This window comes from Amblyraja radiata, chromosome 2 (genome assembly GCF_010909765.2).
Source record: "Amblyraja radiata isolate CabotCenter1 chromosome 2, sAmbRad1.1.pri, whole genome shotgun sequence".
Classification (NCBI taxonomy): Eukaryota; Metazoa; Chordata; class Chondrichthyes; order Rajiformes; family Rajidae; genus Amblyraja; species Amblyraja radiata.
In genome coordinates, this window is record NC_045957.1 from 20,403,660 (window position 1) to 20,423,394 (window position 19,735).

Consider the following 19,735-nt stretch of genomic DNA (forward strand, 5'->3'; position numbering starts at 1 on the left):
CCGCCACTGTGCAACCCTTAAAATTAAGGCTTTAAAATTCAATGGATTTGAATTAAAATCAATCCTGGCTGTTTTAGATTCTGAATTCAATCTCATATGCAACTTGAAATCTAAAACCTGATGTCAGTTTATATACCATAAAGCTCTTACTTTCTTGTTAAAATTCTGCACCATCTCTAATGCCACTTGATGTGAAAATAATTCTTATCAAATTTGGCTGCTGAGCTGACCTGGCAAATCACTCAGTTGCAGTAGGGTTGAGAATGAAATAGCTGTCCTATCAGTGATGTTTACACTGCAAGAACAAATACAAGAAAATAGTTGGATGAGGCTCCAATGTTTCTGTCCCTATGGCTGCAAGTATGCCCGAAGAACAGGAAATGCCATGTGAACGGGGCAACCACGTAGCTGAAGCAGTTTAAAGAGGCAGGCCAGCACCTCTCTGGGAATAAACAATTTGATTACTGAGCGTAAATAAATTGTGCCTAAAGTTGTGATAACATGATAAAGGGGAAAGGGGAAATCCTTTGGGACCGAGATGAGAAAAGCATTTTTCACACAGAGAGTGGTGGATCTCTGGAACTCTCTACCACAGAAGGTAATTGAGGCCAGTTCATTGGCTATATTTAAGAGGGAGTTAGATGTGGCCCTTGTGGCTAAAGGGATCAGGGGGTATGGAGAGAAGGCAGGTACAGGATACTGAGTTGGATGATCAGCCATGATCATATTGAATGGCGGTGCAGGTTCGAAGGGCCGAATGGCCTACTCCTGCACCTATTTTCTATGTTTCTATGTTTCTATGAATGAGCATCTACAATGTACTCATGTTCCTATATAGGTTTTGTTGCCTATATGGCAAATGATGACATTTATATTTCAGACCAAAGGAAAAGGGCCAAACGTGTATTAGGATTTCATTTGAAAGACATAATTTCAGGATTTGGCATTGCCCTGGTAATTGGCATGAAGCAAATATGGCAGAGAAAGTCGCCAAGTTAAGGCACAACCTTGCACCAATGTAATATTTCCAATACCTCCAACCCTCTGCTTCTGAAACAAACATCCATGACTTAGCTAACCCCAAACTCAATTATTTCACCATTCTCTTAGTTAGTCTGTCATCATCCTCCATTTGTATGGCTGCATAAAAGCTCTGGTCATCCTTGAGTACAACACATTCACTTTAACATGAAGCTAAAACACCGGTCCTGCTAGGAACTACAGCAGTTCACAATAAGGGAGTCAACCATTCAGTCTATCATCTCTATGCCTGCCAAAAATAACGGAGACAGAGTGCTGACTTGTTACAAGGTGTGGACCCTTCCTACTTTGAGAGATCTATGAGGGCTGCTGCAATAATGGCTCAGGGAGAGGTCCTGCGTATGGAGAGCTGGTGCTGGGTGGCATGGTGCAAGCAGTCAGGTCACTCAGCATTCCAATGGGGTTGTCCCTCAGTTGGCATGGTGGTTCCAGCCACTGCTGTGGTCTGGGGTCTGACAGCGTTTGCTTCCTATGCATAAAGACTGCTCATGATCTCTCTCTTCACCTCCTGAACGTGTTAGTAACTGCAATATCCCCCTCTGTTGGCCTGTATAGCTCTCCCCAGCTCAAATCTTTCACAATGGTAACACCCCAATGGAACTGCTGGTCACTGAATTTATGACCAAAAAATAGAAATTGGTGGACGTGGACATGCTGTGCTGTTCCCCTATTCAGTCATGTGGTATTCCCCTATTCAGTCATGTGGTATTCCCCTATTCAGTCATGTGGTATTCCCCTATTCAGTCATGTGATACCTCTCTACAGTCTAGAATGTTCTTCCTTGTTAAAAACACTGGCACTAATTTTGATATCACTGGTGCAACAAATCATGGTTTCTACATGAATGTACAAATCATTAACATTTATAATGATCTGCAAAGGACCTAGTTCTCTGCTCATCATAGCCCATTGAAAAATGACTCCCAAGTTACCCGAACACCTGTAATCATCGCACTTGTATTTTCCCCACTTATCCAAATGTTATCCAATTTGCTATCTTCTCATGAATCCTTTGGGCCAAACACTATGCCGAGTCCACCTAGATTACATTATAATGTAAAAACCATCCTCAATGATCATCCTTGCTACCTCTTCAAAAAATTCAATAAGGTGGCCAGGTATTACTTTCCTTAATAAATCCATGTTCCGCTAACCTGTGCCTCTTTAAATGCGGATTAATGCCACCCTTCGGAATTTTTCCTCCAGCATTGATGTTACGAAGTCCGACCATTGTTACTCTCTTCAGCCCCGTCATTTTTCAAACAGAGAACCACATTCTCGAACTTCCAGCCTTCCTGCAATTTGCTTGTGCCAACAAGAATTTAAAGAATACAGCATGCTGTATACCTACGGGGTTAATTTGGCCTAATAGATACTTTCTCAAAAAAGCCAGCGGATTGGGGTGGGGGTGAGGAGGGTTTAATCGGTCATTGATGACATCAGCAGAGTGTGGGGCAGGAGTGGAGAGAGCAAATTGAATATTGGGCAGTACGGACTGAGAAATACAGCAAAACCATTAAAAGTGATTGATGCTGTACAGATGCTTCAGTGGCTGTTTCAGTTGGAGTGCGGCAGCAACATTCTGTTCTTCTTTTAAGAAAAAGTAATCTAAGCATTGAAGGGCTTAATGCTGATAGCTGGAATTAAACCTCCGAGTTATGAAAGAGAAACATTTATTGCAGATAAAGGGTGGCTGAGAATGATCATGCTGAAATGTTCAACATCTTAAAGGATGTGGAAGAAAAATATAAATGTGCTGGGTTGCACTGGTTACTAGCAAGCAGTTCCCTAAAGATCCCATCAAAATCTTTTGGCCATCTGTAGCGATGGGTCCGTGCAGTCCTGATTACCAGATTGTAATGGGGAAGTCGGAACATGCCAACCACCAACCACCCATTTACAATAATCCTGTTTTGATCCCATTTTATTCTCCCCACATTTCCAATAACTACCCCAGATCCCACCACGTCTCAGGGACAATCTACAGTGGCGTGCTTAGGCTGTTACTGCAATTATGAGCCCATGGCCAGTGTGGTGCTGTAGGAATTGGTGCTGGGACCTTCACTGTTGGTGATACTGTATACAATAAAAATCTTGTGAAAATAGGTAATATGATACGAAAGTTTGCCGACTACATTAATTAGTGGCGTGGTTGTTGGTGAGGAAGATAAACTTTTAATGACAGATCAATACTGATGAATTGGTAAAAGTGGAATTTAATGGAAAATGGGAGGCGAGGCATTTACTGTCTAAGTGCTGTGCCAGTTTGTCAATAGAAAAAGGGTCTTTGCATCAGCCTGATCATTTCAAAGACATCTTCAAATTAATCTTCAACCTTCCAAATTCCAGCCTGTCCAAATCCACTTTGCAATTTAAATCTGAGAATTTCACTGATAATTCCGTGTCTCTTCAAGGTCATGTGGTCTTTGAATGGCATATTTCTTGGAACTGCTTTGAATATTCGAGATCTGGGATATGACGGGCTATAGGATGGATCAAGGGGGGATTGTGATTGACTTGAGGAAGTGAAGTAGTACACACACCCATACATTGATGGCTCTAAAGTAGAGATGAAGGAAAGTTTCAAGTTCTTCAGAATAAATATCAGCAGCAATTTGTCCTAAACCAGGCCCCGGAAGTGGCGGCGCTGCCCAAGCAGCCGCGGCTCACCTGCAGTCCGTCCGTCTGTCTTTTCTTTTTTTTTGTTTTCTTTTGTCCTGTTGTTTAGTTTATTTCGTTTATTTTAGTTGTGTAAGTGTGGGGGGTGGGAGAAACTGTTTTTAGTCTCTTCCTTCAGGGGGATGCGACCTTTTCTTGTCCCCCGTCTCCGTCTCCGTCTGCGCTGAGGCCTAATCGCGGAGCTGGCTCTGGGATCGACCTCGAGGCTCCAGAGGCAGAGCCAGTACTTTCTAACGCGAGGCTGGCCGACTTCGGGGCTGTGGTGGCGCTGCGGTGACTGGACATTTTAATTGGTGAAAAAAAACGTAAGCACAAGTTTTCAGAACCAAGGAAAACCGTCCGGTAATGTTAAATGCCCGCTAAACTTCACAGCTGTGTATCTTTGGCTTATTAAAAGTTGTCTGGCTTCTTAAGGGTGTCTCCTTCTCCTCCATTCTCTCCCCTTCTCCCCTCCCCCCCCCCCCCCCCCCCCCCCCAACTCTTTTAAAGGACTTACCATACACTGTGCTAACCTTCTTTAACCTTCCTGTCCATTGCAGGTATCACCTTGGCTTTGAACCGTGTGAATTTCAGACAGCGCTCCCCCGCTTTCCCTGGCCTCCGCCTTTGCGATGAGTGTGTGTGTGTGTGTGTGTGTGTGTGTGTGTGTGTGTGTGTGCATGCGTGTGCATTTGCGTGTGTATGTGTGTGTGTGTGTGTGTGTGTGTGTTCCGCGCTGACGGTCGTTCCAGCTCACGTTTTTTCATGCGAGTGCCCCCGAGCTTGAAGGTCGCAGACAGTTTGCTGAAAAGTCGCGTAAGTGGGAGAGGCACTTTAGGAGGCTTGGAGAGTTCGGCAGGTCTCCAACAACCCTCACCAATTTCTCCAGATGTGCAATACAAAGCATTATGTCATGATGCATCATGGTATGGTTTGGGAACAACTCCTGCCAAGCCGGCAAAGAAAATGCAATGAGTTGTGGAGTATTCTCAAACCACCACTATCGCACAAACCACCCTCCCTCCCTTCCATTGAATCCATCTACACTTCACACTATCTTGGCAAGGCCACCAGCAGAATCAAAGATCAATCTCACACCGGTCACTCCCTCTTCTTCCTTCTCCCATCTGGCAAGAAGTTCAGAAGTTCGAAAACACATGCCTCCAGATTCAGGGACAGTTTCTTCCCAGTTGTTATTAGGCAACATAACCATTGTCTCACCAACTAGAGTGAGATCCTGATCCCCCCCTCCTCCCCCCTCCTCCCCCCGACTTTTGAGATATCGTTATTCAGAATTTTCTTCCACTATATGTTGTACCCTTTATCCTTGACCTGTACACTTTGGATGGCTTGATTGTAATCATGTAGTCTTTTCTTTGACTAGATAGCATGCAACAAAAAGCTTTTCACCGTACCTCGGAATTTGTGACAATAATAAACAAAGCTAGTGTCAGTAACTGTGCTGTAGGACTCTTCTGCTCATGGCTTCCTCATCTTTACCATTTTGTATCACTTATTATAGCCTCATCCAAAGTACCTTTACCAGCAAAATCCAGCAGCTGAGAATGAATTTGTTGAACATTTTTCACCAATGTTGCCAATTGAAGTGCTGAAAATCTGCAATGAATAACAACACATCTTCTCCATGCCTCATGAGCAGCATGTTGCTGCTTCCAGCTTTAGATACATCTATTATTTGCTTGTGGCCCATAGTAGATTATTTTGAAAGCCATCTGTTTACACCTCCATTCAACCATGTTGTGTGTTTCTGTTTAAATTAATGGAAACAACAGAATTGGGGGGTTTTTGCACCTTGTAAGAATAATTCATTCAAAGAATCGGTAACTGTGCTATTGTCAATGTAATAACATAACATAAAAGTTGAGCCATTGTTTTGGTGCCGAAATTACTAACTGAGAGCAAAAGGGCATCGGTAACATATCTACAAAACTCAGCTTTGAGTTGTTCCAGAGCTCATCTTGAGCAAGGACTCAGGGCACATGGGTAATGGCTTCCAGCATTACATGGAATGCTGGATCACAACATCAATCTCCCTTACAAGCTGTGATCTGAAAGCTGTAGTGACATTTCTAAGCTCAGAGCACTAAGTAAAATCTCTCTTCATCAAATGCTGCCTGTGTTCAGGAACAGAAAGGGCCCCCAAACATCAAGGTTCTGGGAAGGATTCATGTTGGAAGGATCAGAACTATTCTCCAGTTATGTGCAGATCAGTTTTATTTGGCTAGTGTTACGACACCATCATCATTTGTAGAAACAAGGAACTGCAGATGCTGGTTTACAAAAAAGTACTAGAGTAACTCAACATCTCTGGAGAACATGGATAGGTGACGATTTAGATCGGGGTCCTTCTTCAGACTGATTGTTGTGAACATTATTGTTCTGCAGGCAATGGTATATCAGATGGAACCCAGACTTGGGACTGAAGAAGGGTCTCGACCCAAAACACCTCCGGAGATGCTGCCTATCTCACTGAGTTACTTCATCTTTTTGTTTCCATCTTCGATGTACACCAGCATCTGCAGTTCATTCCGACACATTCCCTCTATCACAGAACCAGTCAGGTGGTCTAACACCGAACCTTTGACCAGCCCTAGTCCTGGCTGCTTTGCAGTAGTACCTGGTGTCACACAATGTGCAGATCAACTCTCAAGTGTACAGAGTCAGTATTTGAGCTGGCGACGAGAGAGCAAAATCATTTTCCTGACATTCGTCCATTACATGACTAAAGAGCAATTTTTGGGAATGATCAAGGAGAAAATGTTCAAGGGCAAGGTGAAGATGAGTTAGCAGAGGGGAAACATTAGGCCACATGCTCCCATAGTGTTATATTATCTGACTGTTCCAATAATGGATACATTCACAGGGATTAAGACATGAAAACATGCATGTCCTGCTTCAATTAGATCTTGCTGCATTTTGTGTGCAACTTCATGTTGCAAAAGCGAGGGAATTGTGTTAGTGACAGAGCTATCATAATCAAACAGCTGGCTGTGTATAAGCTACATTATATGAGTAAATAGCTTGCAGGAATATTGAGTGTGTGAACGGTGTGTAGAATTGAATGAATGAATAGAAACATAGAAACATAGAAATTAGGTGCAGGAGTAGGCCATTCGGCCCTTCGAGCCTGCACCGCCATTCAATATGATCATGGCTGATCATCCAACTCAGTATCCCGTACCTGCCTTCTCTCCATACCCTCTGATCCCCTTAGCCACAAGGGCCACATCTAACTCCCTCTTAAATATAGCCAATGAACTGGCCTCGACTACCCTCTGTGGCAGGGAGTTCCAGAGATTCACCACTCTCTGTGTGAAAAAAGTTCTTCTCATCTCGGTTTTAAAGGATTTCCCCCTTATCCTTAAGCTGTGACCCCTTGTCCTGGACTTCCCCAACATCGGGAGCAATCTTCCTGCATCTAGCCTGTCCAACCCCTTAAGAATTTTGTAAGTTTCTATAAGATCCCCTCTCAATCTCCTAAATTCTAGAGAGTATAAACCAAGTCTATCCAGTCTTTCTTCATAAGACAGTCCTGACATCGCAGGAATCAGTCTGGTGAACCTTCTCTGCACTCCCTCTATGGCAATAATGTCCTTCCTCAGATTTGGTGTCCTTCCTCAAGAATGTCAGCCATGCCCTGACAGGTGGAAAATGCTGATGCCCAAGTGGTGGGATTGTAGTGAAATGAACAGTGTCTGAGGAAATAGATAAGATTCACAAGCTTTGGCAATTAAACATGCAGCCCCAAAGCTTGATTGATGCTATTGAGTTTCCAGCGCATTTGCCTTGTGGCACCGAACTCTCCCTCCAGGGATAGACACAAAATGCTGGAGTAACTCAGCGGGACAGGCAACATCTCTGGATAGAAGGAATGGGTGACTTATCGGGTCGAGACCCTCCTCCCCTCTCCAGAGATCTCTTTGTGCTATCTTTTGGCTTTGTTGGTTCAACGCACAATAGAATCAGCCTATTCTCCAAATTGCCTGGCAGATTATTGCAACTGCTGCGGGAGGGAATGGGGAATTAATTGTACAGGTGCGAAGGATTATTGAGGGTAATCACATGAATAATGGAGAAAAAAGGGGTTTGAGAACGAACTTGCCATGGTTGGGAGAAGGTGGTAATGGTTAGTAGAGGTTAAAGAGGATAAGCGTTGACATCATGAGGAGAAAGTGTGTTGAGGAATAGCAGAAGAGGAAGAAGGCTTCAAGGAAGTGGAGGATGACGAGAGTTTTGCATGTTGGGTGTTTGACATGTTATATATTGTTGGATTAGACAAATTGACAAGTGTGGTGTGTAAGAAGGTTGAAAAAAGAAACACCACTATGAGGAGGTCAGGGAGAAGATTTTATGGAAGCAGGCGGGGGCTTAAAAGAGAGAGCATACATTTTTTTTAAACTCTTCTTCTTGGTAAATGGAGGGTGTCCAAAAATATCCCCCACACCCACACCCACACCCCATATCCATAAACCACAGAAGGTCCACTGCTGGAGCCTGCTCCTCCCACATACTTGACTGGAGGAAGTCTGCAAGGGGCATGACCCTTGGCAAAATAAAGGGACTCCATTCCCATGGATTTATTTCTCTCTCTTCTTCATTGTTTTTGAATAATGGCCGAAGAAATAAAATTAGGTGAAAATAAGACCTAATCTTTCAGCAGGAACGAGAAATTCATTGGAGTACAATTATGTTCTTAGGTAAATGAAAAATAAGATATTACATTTTTGTAGTAAAATTTCGTCAATAAACTTGAGATCCCAATTGGAATTGCTATTGTGTAGTTATTGCCAGACTGGCAGTGCTAACATGTCTTATTCATGTATTATTAAGTCATATTCACCCAGCAACCCTGCTGTTCATTGGTTTCAAATGAGCATCTCCAGCTTCTGTAGCCTTCGGAGGGTAGTCATACATAAGTAAACATTTTAAATTGCTATATTTTCTTAAATTAAGCAGTACGTCTTTGTCAACAAACTACGATTTGGATAAGAGTTACCAGATTTGTCCAAATTTTTGTTCCTACTTAGAATCTGCACAAATAATTTGCAGAAAGTCAAATTTGAATTTCTCATATGAATCGTAAGCAGATAAATTACAGGTGGTGAATTTCGAGTGAAGGCTATCTTACATCCAAGAGGTTTATTCTGCAGTGTTCCCAGTGCCTGCAACAATGGATAAATTATTGATGAAAGTTCCTCTGTTCTGATTGTTACACCAAAGATAGCCATATACGTCTCAACACAATTGTGACTAATACAGTGAGCTGTCACAAAGGTTTAAATGGATGGCCAAACAACCTAATACACCCGCTCAACTTTTTTTTCCCTCTCCGTGCATCTTATTTATTCTTAATCATGGAATCTACAAGTGTTTTCTGGGATGTCAGACCATCCATAGCAATAATGCCACCTCTCTGACTAATATGAAATCCTAATTAAAAGGGATGTGTTGGAACACCATGGACAGACTATTTCTGTAACTTGATGTGTAAGGAAAATAATGCAAAAGAGATGCTGAAAGTGATAAGCCTGGTGCGTTTTGCAAATGCACATGCAAATTACCCTTTTCCAATAAGAGACAACAAAGCATTCTCACAACACTGCTGCTAATTGTGAGTGAGCTGCTGATCAAAGTATTCCTGACAGGTCATCTTATCCCAAAACACAACCCATTCCCAATGTAATTACTTCAACTGACAGCTAAGATAGCTGGACCTTAAATTACAATTTTTTTCATGGCTGAATCTGATAGTTAATAATAATTCACAATTGTTACCAGTTATAGCAATCATCCCCTAATATGGCAAAAAATGGTTTTCACAATAAAGTTACAAAAGCAACATACTGCAGAGGCTGGAAATCTTAAATACAAGTGAAAATGGTGGGACTACGGAACTATGGTGAATTTTTCAGGTCAATGCCTAGCTAATCAATGGTCACCAAATGAAATACGTATTAACTTTATTTTTCTCTCTCCATAGATGTTGAGTGTTTTCAGCATGCACAAATATAAAATGGGAATGGGCGGAACCAACTCAGTCCTTCGCCTCTGCTCCTCCATCTAATACAAACATGACGAATTTGATGGTGATTTGTACTCCACATTTTAAATTGTATTCATAGTAAATGGTCAACCCTTACTTGCACATAATCCATTTTTGCTTTAAAAGTATTCAAGGATTCTGCTTTCGTATGCTCGTTGAAGAAGAAATTTAGAGAAGAAAAATCATCTCATCTTTATCTGAACTGACTTACTATTTTTTTATACTTGCTACTTCTAGCTCCAAATTCTCCCATAAGAGGACTCATCATCTCCACTTCCACCCTGCCATAACCTCTCAGGATAGTTCATATTTCACTCCCGTCCCCTCTCACTCCTGTGAAAATCCGGTTGATACAAATCCTAGTCTGTTCAGCATTTCCACATAAGCCAATGATCCAGTCAATCTTCTCTAAACTGCTTCCAAGCATCTCGATGTTTTGTTAAAAAAAAGGACTCCAATAGTACATGGCAGACGCAGTCTCAACCATTCACGACTACTGAAGCTTGATCGCTCCACTATTGTGTGCAATTTCCTTGGCAGTAAACAATATAATTCTGTTAGCTATCCATATTAACTGCTTTATTGGCATACTAAATATTTGTGAATTATGCACCAATACATCCAGTTCGCTCACCTTCTCAGAGCTTTCATCACTCATCAATTGAATAATATGTCTCTTTTTAAATTTTCCTACCAAAAAGGACAGTTTGTGATTTTCCAACATTACACTCTACTTGCCGTATCTTTGCCCACTCTATTAACCAATCCCACATTTCTTTATGACCTCCGTATTCGTCTTCACAACTTTATTTCTTACCTACCTTTGTGTCATCAACAAATTTGGCAAGCATAGCATTGGTGCTTTCATCAACTCATTTTTATAAACTATAAAATGTTGAATCCCCAGCACTGACCATGTGATACACCACTCATCACATCTTAGCAACTGGAACAAGATGTATTTGAAAGATACAGGATTAAATCAGGCTCTTTGACACACCAAGTCCACGCCAGTCCTGTTTCTCATTTGGTAACCAAGCTTCTATTTATGCCACAGAGTTTTATATTCCCCAATAATCTTTGAGGGGGCACCTTACTAAATGCCTTTTTAAAATCTGAGGCTAGCACAACTATTGTTTCACCTTTACCGACAGCATGTGGGATTTCTTCAAAGAACGAAAAATAACTTGGACAAATTAGAATTTCCTTTCACAAAATTATATTTACTTTGCCTTGATCTTTTTTTAGTTGTCTTGCTGTTACATCTTTAAGAGGTGCTTTTAATGTTGTTGTTGCGGCAGATGCTATAAAAATGGCTTGTCGTCTTTTGTATTTGTCCCCCTCTTTCTGAATAAAGAATCCACACTCTATATTTTTCAATCTCTTATAGCACCATACAATCAGACAGCATGTCTTATAGCATCATACAATCAGACAGATATCAGACAGCATCCCAATGTGGGGCAGGTCCAGAACCAGGGGGCCACAGTCTTAGAATAAAGGGGAGGTCATTTAAGACTGAGGTGAGTTGTGAAAACCCAGAGAGTTGTGAATTTATGGAATTCCCTGCCACAGAGGGCAGTGGAGGCCAAGTCACTGGATGGATTTAAGAGAGAATTAGATAGAACTCTAGGGGCTCATGGAGTCAAGGGATATGGGGAGAAGGCAGGCATGGGTTATTGAGAGGGGACGATCAGCCATGATCACAATCAATAGCGGTGCTGGCTCGAAGGGCTGAATGGCCTCCTCCTGCACCTATTTTCTATGTTTCTATGTAGCATGGAAACAGGCCCATTGGCCCCACTTTCCCACGCTGACCAAAATGTCCCATCTGCACTCGTCCCACCTGCCCGCCTTTGCCCCATATTCCTCTAAACCTTTCCTACCTTCCTCAACTACCTCCTCAATCTGCTGGATTCTCCAACAAATCTCAAAAAATTACAATCAAATCTCTCACTAACCAATTATTTTTAGCGCCTAATGTAAAATGCATCAGAAATCGAAGACTTATCATTATGTAGCTCAGCCCCAGGTCTGAAGAAGGGTCTTGACCCAAAACATTACCCATTCCTTCTATCCAGAGATGCTGCCTGTCCTGCTGAGTTACTCTAGCATTTTGTGTCTCGCCCCAGCCACTAACTTTAGTATCACCTCCCTGGTGATTGTCATTTCCTGAGATTCATCCTCCTTTCAATGCAAGGTGCACAGTAGAATAACTGAAACATGGGTGGTTTTATCTTTTTTAACGATTAATTTAATACTAACCGGTGGTGATTTATCCTGCTAATCTAGATTAGAGTCCTAAGCAGATCAGAATGGTGACCATATACTAAGTGGGTTGCCCCTGGGGCCATCAGCGCTAATGGCAGGAAATAGTAGGTTCAGCCAAGTTGCTGGAGCCCATCCCTCCCCCTCACTCCCACTGTCACTTACATGCAATGAGGTAGGGAGGAAAGTCTGAGATGGGGGAGCAGGGGTATGTGGCATACATTTTCTTGATTTTGTTCCATTCTGCCACGAGCCTTCAGAGTCAAAATGACATCATCAGGCCTAGTCCTCAGTTATCCATGATGTAAATATTATAGAACAAAGTGGATGCCGAGTTATTCTGATAGGTATGGATTTAATTGAGGGGAAAAAATTAATTCATATGGATGGTAGTTTTTGCATGGGTAATGACGCAGCATACACGGAGGCCTAGGGCACGGTGAGGGTAGAGTCACAGCAGGAACGGATCTCTGCTGTGATAGCAAATATTCAGATGTTGAGTGCCTGAAACAAATGAGAACCTTGAATAAAGTATAGTCTGCATTTATGCCCAATGCATTACCTTGAAACTGTGAGAATTTGATAGTTCCCATTCTTTCTCCATTTCTGAACACAACTTGGCCCTGTTAAAACAAAAATGACAGATTCATCACATTAGTGGAATATATCAAAGTGCATGAACTTTCTGCAAGATAAAGTGAAATCAGTTATCCAAATTCAATGTGGGCATAATGTTTCTCTTATAACCAAGCATAATTTATTTTTTTGCATAGATTAGCTGCAATGTCTCTTGAACAGTTAATAAGTAGAATAAAATTATAAGCATATCAGTGACCTCGGACACATTTAGAAACACCAAATTAAAAAGCGATTATGACAAGTACATTACATTGCCAAGACAAATATATATTTTTAATTTCAAGATGCAATTTCCCTTCACTGAAAATATGATGCCATTTCTAGGTGCTAACAAATTGATATGTAACATAAAGATATTTAGGTGCTCACAATATTGGTGAAGTTGTCAGCAGTTTTTATTATTATAGGGTAATCCAGGCAACAAATTGTGCAATTGCAATGTTCAGTTCGATGTGGAGATCTGAAGGTATTTGTCAGAGAACCCATGCCTTTCACCAACGGCAATGCTTTACCAGTTCATGCCATTGGACTTGATACTGAAAGACATGGCAATGGCATGTTTCATATGGCAGGGTGACCAAAACTGAATGCCCAGAACTGACAGAACAGAATGCTGACTGACCAGAACCTCCAGGTAAATTCCAGAAATCTGGCTTTTCCCAATTTGATTGGCGTCAGAAAATTCATTTGGTGTTTGGGCTTTTTCCTGACTTTTTTTCCAATTTGGCTGGAGTCAGAAATTAATTTGGCTTTTGTGCTTTTTTTTGGCTTTATTTACATGCTAACTTCTGCTTTTTGTGACACCTTGGTGGCATTGAGACTGGGTTTCTGCAAGAAACACCAAGTGTTTCTATGTTTGTGGCTTCACTGAAGACATCGTCTAAACAGCTGCAGAGCCTAAGCCTGTGTTTGGATAGAGGATTTTGTGTTTATACTTAGTATATGGGTGTTAAAAGGGTTTTGTAGGTACCCGGACGGGACGTCGAAGGCCAAGAAGCTAAAGCAAAGAAGTGGATGCCAAATAACCGAACGTACACGACGCTGAAAAGCCAAATAACCGAAAGGGACAGCATGCCTAAAAGCCAAATAACCGAAAAGGCACGACCCCTAAAAGCCAAATAAATGAAAGGGAATGACGCTGAAAGGATATGAACCCGAACGGACTCCACGCTGAAAGGACAATACACAGAACGGACATGACGTTGAAAAGGCGCCGAATGGACATGAAGTCTCCAGGGACGGGATTTGTCCGAGACCATGTCAGCGATTGGTCCAGACCCCCGCGTCCATCACATCACTGGCCGGGGGGAGACGGGAGGGTGGGGGGGATTTTTAATTTTCCTTCATCGCTTTCGGACTTTCCTGAAACTCAACGGGACAGGCAGCGACTCTGGAGAGAAGCAATGGGTGACTTTTCGGGTCGAGACCCTTCTTCAGACTGAACTGAACTCTCGTCAGTAAGGGTACTTGTGATTGTCTGAAGAAGGGTCTCTACCCGAAATGTCACCCATTCCTTCTATCCAGAGATGCTGCCTGTCCCACTTTTTGTGTCTATCTTCAATTTCAGAGTTAAATAAAAAACACTGGAGTGCTGGAGGAACTCAGCGGGCTAGGCAGCATCTGTGGAGGGAATGGATTAGGAGTTGTCCCGGGCCAGGATTCTTCTTCAATAGGAAGGAACTGCAGATGCTGTTGTCTATGCAAAACGCCAAATAATAGAAACATAGAAACATAGAAAATAGGTGCAGGAGTAGGCCATTCGGCCCTTCGAGCCTGCACCGCCATTCAATATGATCATGGCTGATCATCCAACTCAGTATCCTGTACCTGCCTTCTCTCCATACCCCCTGATCCCTTTAGCCACAAGGGCCACATCTAACTCCCTCTTAAATATAGCCAATGAACTGGCCTCAACTACCTTCTGCGGCAGAGAATTCCAGAGCTTCACCACTCTCTGTGTGAAAAAAGTTTTCCTCATCTCGGTCCTAAAAGATTTCCCCCTTATCCTTAAACTATGACCCCTTGTTCTGGACTTCCCCAACATCGGGAACAATCTTCCTGCATCTAGCCTGTCCAACCCCTTAAGAATTTTGTAAGTTTCTATAAGATCCCCCCTCAATCTTCTAAATTCTAGCGAGTACAAACCGAGTCTATCCAGTTTTTCTTCATTTGAAAATCCTGACATCCCAGGAATCAGTCTGGTGAACCTTCTCTGTACTCCCTCTATGGCAATAATGTCTTTCCTCAGATTAGGAGACCAAAACTGTACGCAATACTCCAGGTGTGGTCTCACCAAGACCCTGTACAACTGCAGTAGAAACTCCCTGCTCCTATACTCAAATCCTTTTGCTATGAATGCTAACATACCATTCGCCTTCTTCACTGCCTGCTGCACCTGCATGCCTACTTTTAATGACTGGTGTACCATGACACCCAGGTCTCGTTGCATCTCCCCCTTTCCTAATCGGCCACCATTCAGATAATAATCTACTCTAATCTAATTCCGGGAATGCCAAGAGAGAGAGAGCGAGCAAGAGAATGGGGTTTTATTTTATATTCAGAAAAGTCCAAAAGCGGTGAAGGAAAATCCCCCCCACCCTCCCGTCTCCCCCCGGCCAGTGATGTGATGGATGCGGGGGTCTGGACCAATCGCTGACATGGTCTCGGACAAATCCCGTCCCCGGAGACGTCATGTCCATTTGGCGGCTTTTCGGCGGTATCTTAACTTCCACTTCTTCGCTTCTACTTCTCGTCCTTCGACGTCCCGCACACGGGTTTTGTATGTCTTGTTTGTAAGTAAGCAAAGTAAGTGCCTCTTAATGTAATTTCTTGTGGCTCTTAATGTGAATCTTATCTGTAAGAAAATGTTGTAAGTGATTGGCATATAGGGAGTGGCCGCCCCATCGTTCTTTCATGACATAAGTGTCCTCGCCTCTGTTAAGGGGTATAAAAGTGTATGTAATTCATTTGGCTGTGTCAAGAGCTCGCCACCTTTGCCCTTAGTTGCCTAATAACCCTTGTAGTTGAGAGGATATTTTCTCTTGTATCCTCCATTAAAACAAAGCCAAGACACAGAATGTAGCTGAATCTTCGTGATGCTATTGTGAGAATCAATCTATTGCTTTCAAACAAACAAACAAATGTTGCAAAGACTTCACTAGGTTTATGCCGTATGTTCCACTCATTCCAGTGGGGAGGATAGTAATGACCTGGATCTGGAGCTTTTCATGTGATGATGTATGAACAATATATTAAAACTTGTTTGGCTTTTTTTCTGGTGTTTTTCTAGTATTGCTTGGCTTTAAATTAAAATTTCAATCTGGCAACCCTGTCTTGGATCACTGATGATTTTAGCTGAGGGACAACATTGCCATTACCATGCAATTAACACCGGGCACTTTATCGTGGAAGAGATCAGCAGGTAGATTGGAGAATATTCAAAGATTTCCTCAAAGCTTCTCTGAAGAAATGCATCATCATCTTCTGGGAATATCTATACATAGCTGCTCAAAGAGAGGAGGAACGGTTGCGGTGTACTGAAACCTTGAGACCTGGAGCTCGAATGCCCTGCACAAATGGTGTAAGGAGAAGACCACCTCACAAGCTATCGACTGCCTGTATTCCAACAGTCAGCACCTGCCCCATCTGTGGAGAGTCTGCATGTCCCCTCATTGCTTTCATCATTTACCTTAGTCCTCACTATAGTGGATGAGTGGTAATTATACTTAATCCTGAAGGACCTCCTTAAAAGACTATTATTTTACATCTACTTTCAGCTGATGAATTTAACTTCTCATCTGGAAGATGGTACTGACACAAATGCAGTAGTTTCCTAGATTATCTTTTAAATAAATGCGGAGCCATTTAATACAGCTATGAAGATTACACTGACATAACCTGATGCATGTTAATGTAATAGATACAAGCAGCTCACATTTGGAATAACATATTACAAATCTTACTAAAGATTTACAGTTCTAAGATTCAGACATACAACAGAGTTGTGCTCATTTGTTTTACATTCTGTAATAAGAACTGGGTATCAATGTTGAGTGGCTGAAATAACATAGCTAATTCAATAGCTTTTTGTCATTCAACAAATGCCCTACAAATGCATTGTGGCCAATCTAAGAATGTGTGGTTAACTTGTACTTCATTGGATGCATTGATCTTTGAACACTTTAACTTGGCAGAATGTCAACATGCCGAAACAGGAGGCCATTTAGCCTCATCTGGGAGAACAATAGCTGTTAACATTAAGTAGTTTTCTCTTCTTCAACAGTTTCACAGTGATTCTTGTAAATGGATAGAAGTTACAAAGGCAATGACAATATTTTTACTTTTTTACTTTCAAAGAAAATACAATGCAGAGCATTGTACGTTTTCTGATGGAGCCGAAAGCAATTACTTTTTTTACGGCATGAAATATTTTGAAATGTGACAAATTCTGATTAAACCATACTGTTTTTTTAAATAATTGAATAATCTTGACACGCTAAATAAATGGTATAGTTTGTGAATTATTCCTCCAGCTCCAGAGTAATTAAACACTAAACAGAACTCTGAACAATATTGAAAGAAAAAAATGTTGAAAAGTTTTTGCACATACTGAAATTTGTACCTTTTCATTCTTCTATTTGAATCACTTGGATGTTCTAATTTTCCTCAGTTTGACACAAAGTATCATAAACGCAAGCTGGAATATGCTCACAGAACTTTAAAAATGGATGTATTTACACACCAACATCAGCAGGCTACCCCGCCTGTTATTATACAATCATAAATAACTTTGCAAATTGATCACCTTGCAATGAAAGAAAGTGATTTAAGGGAGAAACAAGGAACTGCAGATGCTAGTTTACAAAAAAAGACAAAGTAAGTAAGTAAGTTTATTGGCCAAGTATTCACATACAAGGAATTTGCCTTGGTGCTCCGCCCACAAGTAACAACATGACATACAGTGACAGTTACGAATGACTCAGAAAACACTAAACATTAATAATAATAATAATAATAAAACATTAATGATGAAACACCATTGATCAAGCATGTGAACCAACAAAATACCAGATCAAAGGGTGGCTACAGGTTTTTGGCTGTTGAGTAGAGCAACTACTCGTGGATAAAAACTGTTTTTATGTCTGGCTGTGGCAGCTTTGACAGTCCGGAGTCGCCTTCCAGAGGAAGTTCTGGAGTAACTCAGCAGATCAGGCAACATCTCTGGAGAACATGGAGAGGTGATGTTTCCGGTCGGGACCCTGATTTAAAGACTTCAGTCAGCAACACTGTTTACTGTTATTGCCTCAGGGCATTTCAGAGCGATGCTAATAAAAACGACACTTGGTTATGAAAGTAGACATAAAGGCAAATGACTAAGGGTTTGGGTCAACGGAGTATACTTTAAGGAGAAAAGTACAGTGATAGAGAAAGTAGGTGGGGAGACTTGGAGAAAGAGATGGAATTTGATCAGAAATGTCAGAACCATGGACCTCTGCAGCTGAAAGCACACCTCCCAATGGTGAAGCAATCAAATTTGAAGGTACACAAAATTGCTGGGGAAACTCAGCGGGTGCAGCAGCATCTATGGAGCGAAGGAAATAGGCGACGTTTCGGGCCGAAACCCTTCTTCAGACCCTTCTATCATTTGAAGATGGCCACTAAAAATGGTCAAGTATTTTTATTGTATTATACGTTTTTATTGTTTTTACATATTTAAGAATTATTTAAATTGATCAGCTTTTGCATAAGTATTAATGCTCATCTGTATCAAGTATGCAATTAAGTATATATTATTGCATTTGTCATAATGATAAAAATATTAGCCAATTACAAGACCTTTCTCTGATGATGACACTTCAATACTTCTCAGTGAGAAAGCTATTTTGTCAATTTAAATTGTCCAAATCTTGCTAATTCAACTGCGAAATACAAACAAAATCAATAAAAGCACAATTGAAGGCATACGAAAAAAGGCCATTTTGACATGAATCCAAGATCAAGCAGAAATTACAAAGCAATTATCTGTTCGGTGAGTCAGTGAGAATCACAATTCGATTGCACAGGGAGGCAATAGACCAAATAAAATATCTCCAGTTCTAAATAAGACCAAGGAAGTGTGGGATTTAAGAACATCATTGCAATGTCAGAATTTTATTACAGTTTAACAGCCGAGGAATTCATGCAACTGATGAAAGTTAGCCCTTGAGAAATGTCCTTTTTTTGATGCAACGAAAACGTAGCTTGTGAGATATTAGAAGTGAAAGATTATGCAATGATGTTAAAGAGAATATCAGTATCGTTAAATTAACTATCCACTGCTCTTGAATGTAGCTAGTCCGTTTCAAAACTAGTCTGCAATAGGATGGCACAAATATGAGACATTAGGCCCGTTTGTCAAACATATCCATTTAGGTAGGATGACCTCACCAACAGTCTGTCACGTCCCTTTCTTTTTTGTTGTTTTATAGTATGTGCTAAATGTATGTGTCAGTGTTCTCTAGCTTGTTTTATGTGGGTGGTGGGGGGTTTGGGGGAAACTTTTTTTAATCTCTTACCTCGATGGAGATGCTTTTTTTTTTCCTTATCGTATCTCCGTCCGCACTGCGGCCTAACATTGGGGAGTTGGCGGCCTCAACTGGAGAACGACTTCGGCAGCTCCAACCACGGTACCATGCAGACTTAACATCGTGGAGTTGGTGATCCCTTTCGGGGATCGACCTTGGAGACCAGCTTTGGGAGCTCCAACCGCAGGAGCTTCAACTGCCCTGATGCAGGAGCTTCGATCACCCCGACGTGGGAGCTTCGATCACCCCGACGTGGGAGCTTCGATCGCCCCGACGTGGGAGCTTTGATCACCCCGATGCAAGAGCTTCGATCGCCCTGACGTGGGAGCTTCGATCACCCCGATGCGAGAGCTTCGATCACCCCGATGCAAGAGCTTTGATCACCCCGATGCGAGAGCTTTGATCACCCCGATGCGAGAGCTTCGATCACCCCGATGCAAGAGCTTTGATCACCCCGATGCGAGAGCTTTGATCACCCCGATGCGAGAGCTTTGATCACCCC

The 19,735-nt window shown here is 41.8% G+C and overlaps 1 protein-coding gene across 1 annotated transcript in view; it reads right to left on the bottom strand.

The window, feature by feature from the left end:
• The window catches only part of gabbr2 (gamma-aminobutyric acid type B receptor subunit 2), a 759,033-nt gene that overhangs the window by 186,769 nt on the left and 552,529 nt on the right, over positions 1-19,735 (bottom strand). Inside the window, exon 8 of the mRNA XM_033042801.1 lies at positions 12,594-12,654. Coding sequence (XP_032898692.1) covers positions 12,594-12,654 — 61 coding nt within the window. The remainder of the gene's footprint in view (positions 1-12,593; positions 12,655-19,735) is intronic.